This window comes from Anopheles marshallii, chromosome 2 (genome assembly GCF_943734725.1).
Source record: "Anopheles marshallii chromosome 2, idAnoMarsDA_429_01, whole genome shotgun sequence".
Taxonomy (NCBI): Eukaryota; Metazoa; Arthropoda; class Insecta; order Diptera; family Culicidae; genus Anopheles; species Anopheles marshallii.
The window spans coordinates 36,205,612-36,220,322 of NC_071326.1; the positions used below are offsets into that span (position 1 = coordinate 36,205,612).

General features: G+C 42.9%; 1 protein-coding gene across 1 annotated transcript in view; it reads right to left on the bottom strand.

The window, feature by feature from the left end:
* Window positions 1-2,687: 2,687 nt before the first annotated feature.
* Window positions 2,688-14,711, bottom strand: part of LOC128708744 (uncharacterized) — a 47,240-nt gene continuing 35,216 nt past the window's right edge. The window contains exons 3-4 of the mRNA XM_053803725.1: window positions 4,530-5,241; window positions 2,688-3,775 (exon numbers count right to left, since the gene is read on the bottom strand). Coding sequence (XP_053659700.1) covers window positions 2,712-3,775; window positions 4,530-5,241 — 1,776 coding nt within the window. The 3' untranslated portion in view covers window positions 2,688-2,711. The remainder of the gene's footprint in view (window positions 3,776-4,529; window positions 5,242-14,711) is intronic.

Genomic DNA, 14,711 nt, shown 5'->3' on the forward strand with positions numbered 1-14,711 from the left:
ACAGACCCCGGCCCCCGGGTTAAGTGGTTATCTCACAGCTTCTTATTTTTCTTCTTCTGCTTTGTTTATTCCTCTTTCTTCTTCTTCTTTGTTTCTTTCTTTTTTGTTGGGTTTCGTACTTCATTCGAATCCGTTAGAAAATTGACTATAACTTGTTTCTTCGTTTTCTCTCCTACCTTAGATTGATGTTTGTTCTCGGCCACCATTTTTTTGTTTTTCTTTCGCATTTTTGTGAAGCCTGTTGTTCGGGTGCGTGTGTGTGTGTTAGCTTTTTAAAATTTCTTCTTCATGTTGCTGTGTGATTTTTGGGTGGAATTTTCCCCGCAATGTTACCCTCTCTCTCTTTCTCTCCATCGCTTACGTTTTGTAGTGTTTTAGATTATGCTCATATGCTGCTTCATCAATCTTACGCGTAAGTACACACCGTGCAGTGTCCAGTTGGCGTACCGGAGTGTTTTGTTTTTTGTGTTATTGACATCGAACAATGTTTTCGTGTGGTTTGTTGTTAGTTTTAATCGGTTGTCGGCTTGAATTTTACCTTTCACCGTCCGAAACATTCCCACCTTAAGACCGTACCGCTGTCCACCTGCCGCTGCACACAATGCGCACGCGTCTGTGTGCTAATGTTCGCTTAATTTTAATGAAGCAATCATGCCAGGAATGCAATGTGCTAGTAATAATTAGTACAACGTTATGCATCGACCACACATCAAGCATTAAAGGGTACGACCAAAAGCCAAACGTGGCAAAGCATGTTGCAAAATGAAACAAAAAAATATAGGAAGGAAAACATGCTGGGAACAACATACAACGCGCGCTGGTTATGCTCGTACGTCGGTGGCAGCATTCTCAGCATTCCCGTCCGTGGCCTTCCGCCATATAAGATATTGTCATTTTCTATTGCTTATGTGTTTTCATAGAAAACTTACGTTAACATTTCACTGTTGCGCATCGCGTTAGCTGTCCCAGCGTGTTTTTTTTTTTTCGTACCGGCTTCTCAGGGTGTGAATTGCAACCCTTTTGCAAACAAAGACTTGTGTTCCTTTTTTTAGCTTGTTGCAAAAATTAACCAAACAAACTTGTGTTGTGTGTATGCCAGGGTTCGCAATACTTATCCCCAATACGTGTCTTCGCTGCGCGCGGTGTCTTCCGCTATTTTAAAAAACGTCATTTTAAAATGTTTATTATTGTCATGATTTTGTTTGTCCTTCGTTTGTGCATTAAAGATTTTTAAGACTACCCTGCGGGAGGGTTTTTCTTTGCAATGTTTCGGCAAGAAAAGGGGTTTTTAAAATTCAAGCTATTCAGAGCAACGGGGGAACTGCCGGCTCGGTCGACAACCGCCACGATGAGTGTGTACGGGATAGTCTTTACTGACTGATGGCTGTCTCTCAGTGGATGGCCGCCATTTGGGGTGGTCACACGGGGGGTGAAACGGAATTGTGACGTGAAGCCATCAGTTTTGATATGTTGTTAGCTATTAGAGGGTGACAATTTCGGGAGATTCATACACAGCACTGCCAGCCAAACATCCTGTCGTACATACTCGGGCCCCTGGGAAACATGAGTCGATGGTTTGCCAAACGGATAAGCCAAACGGTGCGCTGCAACGCGTGTGTGTGTGTATGTTTGTAGTTAATGTGTCATTTGTCTTACTTGGTAACGAACGTTCCGCATTTTCCACTTTCATTCTCGCTCATTTGTCCCCAAAAATTTGTAGAATAGTTTTGGGATGGTAATTGCATAAGTGCATATGTAACATTTTGTATTGATTTGGTTTTGTATTGTTTTGTTTTTTTTTTTTGGTTTTGTTTTAAACTTTGCCGCTTCTGATACTTTTGTTCGTTTTGCACGCTTTATATTATCGCCTTTGCCTTTTGCCACCCTACTAAACCCTACACGTGAGCATATTCATTATCATCAGCATCATCATCATCATCCTCATCTCTTCGGTAAATATATATTGTCTTCGTCTTCTGCTTGTGTTCACAATACTTTGCTTTGTTTTCATCTTGTTTTTTTTTTGTTGTTGTTCCATTTTTGGTTTTATATCCGCGTCTACCCACATCACGGCCACACGGGACAGCAGCGGGATGCCTTTGTCTGTTTCTCTGTATGTTTTTGTTGCTTTGTTCGGGCACCATCTGGCCATCCTCTCCCTTTTCGGTGGATGCTGTGTGCGATGCCCGTACGACGAACCCAGCGCGATCGCACTCGATCGATAGCAACTCACCGTCAGCCCTAGCCTTTAATTTTCGGCGAAAACGGAAACGGTTTGCCAGATGAACCGGATGATAATAATCCGGGTGCGAACTAACGTGAGGACGCACCATGAGCGTCCTGTCAGCGGAATGCTGCCAGCTATGAGAAATAGAACGTGGGATGCGTAGAGGATGAAGCGAAGAGATAATAGGGGGGGATCGATGGGGAAGGGGTGGAGCAGAAAGGAGGGAAGTGATTGGAGAAGCTGATCTAATAAATATAGCGACCATTTTGAGTGTTAAGCGAACAAACTATTGCCTATCCAGCTGTGACACCTTCGATTATGTCGATTATATCGACTATTCTTTGTTATTGATTTTGCCGACTGAAGAAGAGGTTGAAGGGCAGTTAAGATATGGATGAAACTGAATGACCCGTCAATTAACGACGGTCCGTAGAGATTAAGCAGACTAGGTGAAGGGGAGACAGAGTTTGACAGATCTCGATTCTTAAGGCATCGGCTGGTGATTCAGTAGATTGTTGTTGACATGGTTGGGGCCACCGTTCGACGCAGGGCGACGCTTCGGCGGTGCACTGAGGCGCCGATCCGTAATCGCCACAAATGGCAAACGTTGGCGCTTCAACCGCCCATATCCAGCACCACCAACCGGTTGCGGTGACGCAACACGATGATACACGAACTGGCCGGCCCGAGACGACATTTTGTAGTTCGGATGATGTCCATCCACCGCATGACCTCCGCTGGCGATGGTCGGTCGACCGTACAACAGATGCGGTCCTGCACCACCCCCACCGCCACCGTCGTCGAAATCGTCGTGGTCCGCCGCGTGCTTTTTGTCGTAGATGATGTGAATGCCCTCGCCGGGCAGTGCGTTCGAGTGTATCGTCGAGGATTGGATCGTTTCCTGGATGTAGTTGCGCTGGAGGCCCTGTGCCTTCGCCTGGTTCGGGCGCTGCTCCTCGAACAGGTCCTCCTCCATCCAGTGGGGATTTTTCCTGCGATGGTACTTGCGCTCCCGGTGCTTGTGCGCACTGTAGTCGGACAGGGGCGCGATCGTACCCTCGAGCAGATCGATCAGCTGCTTGTTGCGCCGGTTGTACTTCTTGATGTACGGTGGGATGTTGTCCGGTTTACTTTCCGTCTTGAGCGAGGTCATCACCTTGTCGAAGTTGGGCCATTTCTCCTGGCTGCTGTGGCCGTTCAGATGCGCCATAATGTCGTCGTTTGTTTCGAGCTTGTTCGAGTTCTCGTAGTAGTTGATCTGGCCCTGGTAGTCCGGCTTCAGGTCCTGCATCTTCTTCCAGCGTTCGCGCTCACGCTCCAACATCTTGCGGCGGTAGTAGTCGTGGTGAAAGTTATGGTACGGCTGGTGATACAATCCACCACGATGGTGGTGCGTGTGCTTAAAGTTCTTGTGCTTTTTGTACAACTTCAAGCGGTACGATTTGGCCTTCTTTTCCATCTGGTCGAACAGTTCGTTTTCTCCAATGTCCTGGTCGGTACCATCCACCGCACTTGGTTGCGTTGGTTTACGTGTTGAGATATTATTGTCTATAAGAAGGAAGGATCATTGAGTAGAGCTGTATTACCATAGAGGTCTTAGCGTAATAAACTTCATGCTCAAAAGTTGGAAACGGGAAAAATAACTGTTTAACTTTTCTAGTTGATACATAAGCAACAGCAACTGATTCTTCTTTGAACTTTTCGTATTAGTGAAAACTTCTAACGGCAAATTATATTTCCTTAAAGGTATGAACATTTATAGATGTAAATTTAAATTTTATTTTAAATTGATGAAACCTTCAATTTCTTCAATTGTTACTAAAACAACTTTAAATGTTAATTGTCCAATATCATATAAATTATGTCGACTATATCGACTGTTGTAAACGATTAAATAGAACGTAAAGGTTGTACTTAAAGTCGTGCTTTCACACTTTGATACAATGTGCATCTTCATTTGTAATAAAGAACAAACAATCAAAACAAACAAACAAACAAAAATCAAAAAGAAATAAAACATACAAATACATTTGAAATTATTATGTAAAATTTTAAATGCATGATAACATGTCAACGAACACGTTTATGTCGACTATTTTAAGGTGCTACTAAGAGAAAATCAAGCATCTTGATTACTCGAGTTATTAATTTGTTCACTAGCAAAAGCAAGCCATTATCGTTGAAAGCAAGAACCAACCGCAATCGTCTTAGCAACATTTAATTTGCATGTCCCTTCGGGCAGAATATATCCCTTCCGACGAATTATAAATTATCATGAATGGTTTGATTTATCGCCACTCACCATTGTCGTCCAATATTTTCCGCGAAAGATCACCGTTTTTGCCGGTGTTCTCCCCATCCTGTCCGCCGTTTGCCGCATTAGCCAACAGGTACGCTCCATCGATCGAGTTCAGAAAGTCGATACTGTTGCTCAGCAGCGCCGCATCGGAATCGGTACGGGATGTACGGCCATCCTGGCCATCCGGTCCTATCGGGTCCTTCGCCAGAAAGCGACTTCGCTCGATCGCATTATCATCCTCAGAATCTACCTCGCCGCCGTTTCCACCGTCCACATCGTCACCGTTCGGTTCCGCATCGAACCGACTTCTCTCGATGGCTCTCACCGCTTCCCCACCGAATCCACCCTCATCGTCCAGCGTCAGTTCGGGCAGTTCCTTTTCACCCTTTGCCACTGGCAGCTGCTCAATGTCACCGGGAGCATCCGGCCCTGGGGAACGGTCGCGTTGGCGTGGTGTATTGCGAAATTCATTAAATGGATTTGCCTCATTTACATTGGTACCGCGCGTACCGCCGGCACCAACCGGCCCGTTCGCCATCGTCATGCTCATGATGTTGGAGAAGTTATAAATATCCGCTTCATCTGGTGCCAGGGCGATGAAATTTTCCTCACGATCCCCATCGTCAGCGGGACCGGGCCCGATCGCTCCACCCAAGGACGATTCGTCGTCTACGCTGTTCTCCCGCCGATGCCTATGTTTGGCCTGTTGCTGATCCTGTGCCGCGCGAAAGTGCGAGAAAAAGAGAACGACAAGCGTAAAAACATTATTCACAAAAGTCATCGGAAAAGTGTTGGCTGTACATTGTACATGCGGAACAATTAATTCGGGTTGGCCGTAACAGCCTTCCATCGCCCTCCTGAAACCTTGCAAGCTTGTTGGGAAAAGTTTGAAATAAATTAAAAAGATTCCACGGGCAATGGCGCGAGCGGTGAGTGTTGCGGACCGAAATCAATCACAGCATTGTTTTAAAACGCACTTCGCTTTACTTCCGGCATCGTTTCCAATTGCCGACCGGGTACCTTACACCTTACGGGCAGGGGGAGCCGTACGGGACCTATCATTCAAATATTTAGAGACTCGAAGGTCCCTCAAAGACCCCCCCGCCTTGTGCGGTGCTATTAATTTATCAAAGCAAACAGCCGCTATTGCTGATGGCGCTAAAGTTAGTTTTAATTAATTTAATTTTTCCGATCCTGCAGGCCCCACCATCGACGTTCGGTCGCTACGGTGTAGGTGGGAAAGCAGCGTGCCGATGACGGGTTTCGTCGGTATGAATCGCGCGAGTCAGCAAATTTAACCACGATTCGATTGATTAAGTTGATGTGCGTAGGTTTGGTTTTGATGTGAACGATGGATTGAAAAGTTCGGTAGACAAATGGCGATTGTGACAACAGGGGTGCTGGTGCGAAAAAAAAAAACCTTAAATTGACTTACTTTCGTATGAATACTTTCTCAAACTAAGTTCGATCAATTATGGCAAGAGCGATTGTTTTGAAACTTTTTTTGATTTACAATCAACTACAAAACATTCAATAAATCATGTTGCTGTTGTCATGTAGCGAACAATTTGGTTGGAAATTTAAAAGAAAAAGAATTTAGAAGAACAAACTTAGCAATACTTACGGGAATATTTATTATGATTCATTGATTATGTTTTTTTAAAAATTATATCCAAAATTTTGATACCATTCAATCAATTTCTGTAGCTTGTTTCGTGTCTATCTGTTAACCAAAGTTTCAAATCAGATTGGTGCGTGTACCCTCGAAGTCGTCCAAAATTTCTCCTATTATGTGTCAGCAGGAGGAAATTACTATTTATTCTCTATTAACATCGCCAGCTGTTCTTACGGTCGAAGCTGGGACTATATAGAACTTATATCCGGTTATATCCAGTACTCACATACGCCTCTGAGCCATGGACTTTGTAAAAACTGACTCCGACTGTTCGAGAGGAAGCTGCTCAAAAAGGAATTTTAGCCCAATATGTGTGGAAGGACAACGACTCAGCAGTCGTTACAATGACGAGCTCTATGAGCGTAAAGCGGATTTAACTCCACAGGCACTGGTGTGCTGGTCATGTCATGATAATGATTCCGGACGACCCAGCTCGTAACCATGTACAGAGGAAGCGGGGTAAACCTAAATTAAAATGTAGCGACGTGGCGTTGATGCGTATCCCAGAAAGGCCGAAGAGCAGTTTAGAGAACTTGTACAGCAGGCCCAGATCGCGAAGTAAGTCCCAGATCTCTTGGTAAGTAAGCAAGTAAGTAAAACAAGGTTTAGTTAATGGCTAAATTACTGATTTAAAGGAAAAACTTGAAAGTACCAGTGACGACTAGTGGTCATGGTACGGGAAGTTAGTTTCTAAGTACTCGAATGATACTGTTACGAGTCAGGTGATGGCTATCACGAGATAACGAGTATTAACACGAAATATTTTTATTTCTGATTCTATATATATATCTGATTGTTATATTCATCAATGCGCAGGGCTATTATATTGGACAATACTATAATTTTTTTTTAACTTCTTACCACATTATTCTTCTAGATACTATCACCATAGAATAGTCTGATTTGATCAGTAATTTTAAAGGTCAAGGCTTTAAAAAATATGATAAATCTTCTTGACCCTGTATGATAGTTTCCCCATCTCTGAGGGACTCTGGAAGACCAACTCATTGTTTCTGAAAACGATCAATTGGATCAACGATCAATTTATCATATCAAAAATGGTTTGAAATCTGTACAGACGATGTCAATCTTGTGGGCACAACATCAATATCAACAGTATTAAAACATTCAGGTATAAATTGTATAAAAATGGTGGACACTCTGATAATCTGATCAAAGATCAATCGGATGAACATAAATACAGTTCTAGGAAGATGATAAAGGCACGTCATGAACAAAAAGATTTTTATATCTTAGATGCATTACGTGAAGATAGTATACCTTGCGTCAACCATAAAAATTGTGAATTGGTCCTTATGGAAAGATGTTTGAAACAGATGACTTAGAAAATCGCTGAGATTTTTAGGGGTTAAGTAGATTGAACCATCCTTTAGGGATCAAACTTCAACAAACGAAAGGAAGCGTTAATTCTTCAGCCAATTTTATAAGCAAATATTGGTCACCGGAAATACCAGACCCTTCTACAAACCTTGATTGCAGCCCTGGGGGCATAACAATGAAATGGTGCAGTTTATGAAATGAGTAAAAATCACGGCATCATTATATGGAATACAATCCGTAAATTCCTTTTTCCATTCCATCGCCAGCCATGGAGGCCGATACGATTCGATACCGAAGGACGTTCGGAACCAACGGTATTTTCATTTTCCCAACCCAACTCCACCCACGCTGACCGCACAATGTGACATGGATGCTCGTGCGGCACGTCAATAAGGATCGACCAGGCTGGGGCTGGAGCCAGTGCGGGAAGTACACATGAAATTCTTGCATTTCCCTCTGACTATCGTTACAGTCGGTCGGCGAGCGTTCATCGATTTTTATTTGTGCTCTTATCGAGATGAAAAATCTGCTCTCAATTTTCCTTATCATGCTGTTCATACCCTCGTCTGGAGCCGCTAGCAGGGTGCGTATTGTGCTTCGAGTGAGTGTGTCCATCGTCATTATGCCATCATTATCATCACCATCATCAGCCGACTACCGATTAAGTGCGCAAGTTATGTGCGTACAAATTCTGCTTAGTACCCGGTCGGGTGCGGTGCTCATTCTGGAGGGCCGTTTTCAACACCGAGCGAAATTTATACACTGAACCAAACGGAAAAAGAAACGCTGGTGGGTGAATTGTCGTCTATTGTTGTGTAAAATACAATGGAACGGCTTCATAAAGTCTGCTTTGCCTCTCAATTCTCGCTGCATAAAACGCAACCACATGGGTTTTTTTTTACATTTTGCCTGCTGTTGCCGCAAAATCCTTGCCCATGGGAAACTGATAGCAGTGATGGAAAAAATAGACCTCTATGAATTGTAGGGTATCAAGGTGTAGTCAAAGCTAACTTTACGCTCTGTTTGCTATGAACACGTTTTTGAAATTCTATTTTATGTCTTGTTTTGCTTGTCCAAGCAATGAGTGTTCTGACTGTGGTTTTACAGTCATTCCCATTGGCAAGCTGAAATTGAATTGGTTGAAGATGGTTTTAATGTTGGGGCAAAAGGTTTTTCTATTTTATTACCCGTCTCAAAGAGCTGAAAAGCAATTTTAAGGCATCTGAAGGTGATAAATTCATACATCGTTGGACAAAAACCTTTGCATCCCGATTGTTTTTGGATGTAGTTGTATGAAATGGGATAATTGTTCAGTTTCCCGGAATTATTTGCAAGCATACATGAATTCCAGCAGCACGTTTCTAGTAGATTGAACACATATTGTACATTTAAAGCATGGTCAATGTAGAAAATATGTTATGTATAGCTGCTGCTTCTTCTTCTTCTTTATCGACACCACAACCTCAGGAAGTCTAGGCCTGCCAATAAGTTAGTTCCGTGTACGGAGGATTGGTCCGGATGGAATTTTGGAGCGGTGCTGTCGGATGAAGACTGGCCGCCCAATGGCTTGTCTAGCTAAAATAATCTCATTTCTCGAACATAATTTGATTTTGTATATTAAATTTGTTCAATTTATTATTACCACTATATTACCACGAGAATTAATTTAATAAAAGCTAGACATAGATGCATGAGTTTTTTTACACATGAGTTTTTTTTAAAATAATTAATTTTTACTCACAAACAGAATCATGAACACAATAAGATGATAAAGAATGATCAATCAATATAATATAAAACGTTGCCAACATTGAATGTTTACCACTATCCCAATATCAGACGTATATTGAATACGTTTGAATAATTTAACTATGTTATTTCTTATTAATGCAAAACTGCAAAAGCTAACAGAGCATAAAGCAAACAATTTGTCAGAAATCAATAGCGTGCTCGTGCCAATACGGTCATCGGTAGTAGGCCATGTACGGGGAACAGCATGATGGAGACGCCTGGTGTTTGGTGTGCGAAGCAGCGGTACAAAACCCCATCGTACGACGGAGCGACCAGGACGCGTGGAGTTTTAGAGTGAGCAGTACAGGAATATGTATATATGAGAGGGAATGTAAAGCTTTTTTTTATGTGCGCTCTTTCACTCACTGTTTGCTTGTTGCATTTACACACATTCCCAGCCCCGGCTGTACGGTATGGCGAAAATGGTAAATCGTCGACCATCACTCATCCCCCGTGCAGGAATTATTGGATGCTGGTTTTTTCGAGGGTTGTTTGGATGAGACAACAACAGGGGGGAAAAAACCGTACACATCCATACAAACACGAGGCAAAGCATCGAGGGCTGTGTTGAAAAAATATTGCCTATTGGTTGGCAAAGCACGTGTTGGTGGTCCAAAGGCAACGGGGAGAAAAGATGAACGGGCGCACATTTATCTGTTCTCCGTCAACTGGCTGTTCGATGGGAAAATAGACACACTAGCCGTTTCGGAGTTGCTGTAGCTGGTTTCTTTGTGCTTTTTCCCCCGCCTTTTCGGTGGCCAACAGTGCAATTGAGTGTTCGATCGATTGAAATGAAGTGGAGATCGTAGACAACAACGACGACAAGGACATCGATGACATAGAAGGTCATAAATTTACAATCCAAAAGCCGGACTCCGGACTGTCTCCACCGCTGCCAATTCCATCACGCAGACCTCGGGACGGCGTACGTGCCAGATGGCTCAAACGCGCGCGTACCGGGCGTGTGGAAAATAGGCACAATGAAGCATGTTACAGAAGCACCAACAAAAAGACACAAGTCCACCAAGATGGATGTGACTGCTGTTGTGTCTCTCTTTTTTGTCACCCGCTTAAGTTTGGCGCGTTAGCTCAATCGATTGATTTTGGCACCGGGACGCCGGATGCGGTGGCAATTTATCAGCCGACGGGTGGCACAACAGACCGGGGCGACATGATGCTGTCACAGCACCCGTCAAACGCGAACAGCCATCCAGCATACGATTTGGAGCACCGGGAGCTGAGAATCTGCGTGGGAAGTGCGTGAGATAAATGACAGCAGCCGAAGTGAATTAATTCTCACCGCGTGTCGATGATGAGCAACGGGCGAGGCAGTGTGCCTTAACATAATTTGTAATCATTGCTCATGGAGTTTATATACTGTGTGTGAGTGTGTGTGTGTTTGTGAGTGTGTGAAACGATCGATAAGATCACGCCACGAAATCCGGCCGTCATCTGTCTGCACTGTGTAAACTGTTCCGTTCTAATTAGTGTACACATACACACAAACAGGCGTGGAGTGAACTGACTCTCGTATTGCGTGGGTTTAGGGGTTGATATCGGTAAACAAGTACCGTGCCAATGATTTGAACTCAATTGCTGCCTGCTAGGCAAACTATTTAGGAGGTTTGAATTAGCCCATTTGATGAGGTTTACTGACAATCATTAGGATCACGATAATGTCAGGGGAAGTTTCGGTTTTGAAAGTTGTTTGTTGTTGTTGTTGTATTAATCGATTTATAAAGTTCAACAGATTTAGGGAAACTGTACATTTAGAAGTTTGATACATTTTTATATATATATTTTAAGTGAAATTATATCAAATGCTAGGTTAAAAATAATTTAAGAATTAATGACTAACAGTTTATTATATTCACAGTATATTCAACATTACATAATAATAATTTTAAAATAATATTTACGTAAGGTCAATTCGCATCGGAATCCTACAACTTAAATACTAAAATAACATAAATTTCCAAGGAGCCAATAAAACAAAAAAAATCTCTTTAATATATGTGTTCTTCCATCAAGTACTTGTAAATTGCCTAAAGTATGTTTGATGATCATGTCAAATCGATCAGCTCACAACGTTTTCGACATTTTCTTAGTGCCAATATGCTGTATTGTTGCTGTACGACCTATTGATTTTTACTTATTTCTGGGTAAGGTTAACAGGATTTGCATACATCACTTATAAAAAACTTTAAAGCCTATCAGCAGATTCAAAGAATTGAGCACATACTAGCGGCACCCAACCAGCATATCAGAACTCTCCGATTTCCATCAAAAATCGATAAGCAGAAAAGATAAAGTCGTTAACGGTATCGTGCTGTAGCATTTCATTTAGACGAGCTTAATGATATTACGAACTACCAAGGGACGAGATGTGGAAAACTCAAATATGTTATACTTCGGAGAAGTATTGCTACTTGATTATGCTGCAGTACAGCTTAATTTGTCATTAAACGGTTCACTTATTCAATTAGCTTCTCTTGATTGTGTTTGCAATTTTGGCACTTGTTTAGCGCAATTACAGGAAATCCTAAATTGTGTTAATTAATTACTCACTTGGCTTGGGTGCTGGAAAAAAACGTGCGAATAATCATTATTCGTGGAAGTAATAATCGACTATAGTAAATATTCTGTAAAATTGAAATGCTTCTGACATAAAGATGATAAAAATTACTGTTTTATTTTATAGACTATTTTACACTGAGAAAGCTTAGCATTTCTAACGTATCGTTGTGTATGTGTGGTTAAGCAAGGAGTGTTCAACATGGCGTGCAGGAAGGCTCGGGCACGGCTCAAGGCATTGTGCTATTTCACAAAGTATTCAAGCTTTTGAACACTTTTTGATGCCATGAAATGAAATGAAACATACTCTGCGTACTACCAATGATATGCCAGGCTCGTACCCTACGGAATGCACGTATCGAGCTGAAATGTTTCACATGTTCCCTTTCGCTTCGCCAAGCACCACCGGCAGGTCCAAACCTTTCACGGAGCAAGTCAGCCTGGAAATGTGGGAAACTTGCTGCACGCAGCATTCCGACTTTTACCACTTTTCTTCTATTCGGCTTACGTACCCTTTTCCTTTATCGCTGGAAAGAATGTTGTCCATACATCAATCTAGCAACGAACGGTACTACGTTCACCTGAACACGCCGACCAAAACGTATAATGGGTGCCATTCGAGGCAGGCAAACCAACGAGAATGCCGTACCGGTGGTTGTGCAAAAGGACGGAACATTCGCTTAGAAACCAATTGCGAAAGGAATGGAAAAAAGGGAACCGGTACAGAAATAATTCGAACTCAAACCTCAAAGAATTAGCCCATTAGACAAACCAAACCCAGCCAGCCAATTGGGCTATCGATGGCATATCGAGTTCGAATTTCCTTTTGCGTTGTTAAGCAACCGGGCGATGGCTGCTAACGTCGGGCAGGTTTCTTTGATTGCTTTGGTTTTGTCGTCGTTGTTTGGCCGTCACCCACACCCAGATGTCCGTCGTACCTTGTTAGGGTTACTTTCTTTAGTCACTGTGCGTGCGTGTCAGGACGCGTTTCCGAACTTTCTTCAACCCCGGATAGCTGCAACAATCAATCCGGGCTGGAAGCATTTGTTGCATGCCACCCATTCTCCATTCCTGCTGCCTACACCATCGCCTCGGTCGCACCATTTTGATTGTGATCGGAAGTGGAAAAAGGGTTTTTTTTTTTGCTGAGAAAGATTTATCACCAATGGTTTAGGCTGTCAGCATTGACGGAAAGGTGAGGTTCGGAAGGTAGGGGAAACGGTGGGAGGGAAACCACATTGAGAGTTTCCACTTCACCTGCTATCACGCGTGCATGGGATAAAAAGTCGCCGTAAAAATAAAACTTTCCTAGGGCGCAACTGATCCGCAATTCCCGGGAGGACCGAGAAATTCCACAAGACCAAGGAAAAAAGAACAGAGAATTTGTACAGGGATGAACTGAATTTGGACCGAGGGCAACGTAAATCAATTACGCTGCCAGCAGTCGTTCAATGAAAATTCAATTAGGTTCGATGTTGTTTCACCAGCGGACGATTTTCAGCCCACCTCGATAAAGGCAAACACGTGGGAGATGAGTCGTACCTTGGTAACCGACGGTACGGTAGACAGCGGTAGTGATACACTCTGGGGTATAATTACTCTCGATCCGTCGCGGACAATCCGGGTCTCACCCCACCTCCTCACCTCCCCCACCAGGGTGAGCCTCCCCCCACGAAACGATAAGTCGCCATTATGGTAATTTTATTGACTCCCGCTATAATCAGATTAACGGAAAATTAAGTCCATACATGGAACCCGGCTTGGTGGATGGCTGGTTCAGAGCTGGTGGGTTGTGATGGAATTTCCCGGCACATCGGTTCGGTGCAACACCGCCGCTGATGGCTGAAAGTGTCGCTTTCCCGGTCGATTGTTGCAAAGTGCTTAGTTAAGTGTCCTTCGGTGGCGTTGATTGATATAGATGAGGTTAGTTTCCTTACGTGATTAGCCGCTGGGCAGGTTAATGTCTATGAAAATTCTTCCCCGGGGTAAAATTTCTGCAACGTGGCTTGTGCAGTGAAAGATATTTGACAGTTATATAGCCATGCATAGTGGGATTGAAGTGGACAAATGTTTGAGTAGAAGTTTGATATTGATGATTAGTAATAATTATTGTTGATTTTGAACAATTAAACAAATAGTAACACATTCATTAAAATTGGAGAGATAAATTATGTCCCTATGATCGGAATAAAGGCGATCAAAGCCTTTACTGTACACTTGAGTTCCAATTTTTCCAATAGTTCCAATGTTTTACATCGTTTGCACTGTTAGTATGGTTTTATATTTTTAAAATATTCAATTTTGGAGTTCAGATTAAGAAGAGTCCTGAGACCACTCAACATCCGAACGTCCTGCTACAATCCTATGGTGCTTTGCCCTTTCTCATTCCGTATAAAATGTTGAACCAATCATTGAATGAATTATTGTAGCGGATGATAATTCTGAACAGAAGCCAACTGTTTCTAGACACATCAAACGAGCTGTCAGAAGCATAAGTGAGCGATCTGGCAGTCTCGCAACGCTGGGTAGAATCGAAAGCTTATACTCCTTGCGTGTATTTATGAGGCCAGCGGAACGCAGGAATCCAATGACCAGCCCCGGGATAAACATCGAACGTGAGCACAACGATTGAGGTTACGGGCCTTGCTGTCAATCAAAGGTGCTTGATTGAGTGACATTTGTGAACGATAATTAGTGCAGCAAAAGTTCATTCAGTTTTGCCGACGGGAAAGATGATTGATGACCCAAATTGTTTCCAGCGATGTTAATTATCTTTCAGTTTGATTATTGATGGTCACCGAGCG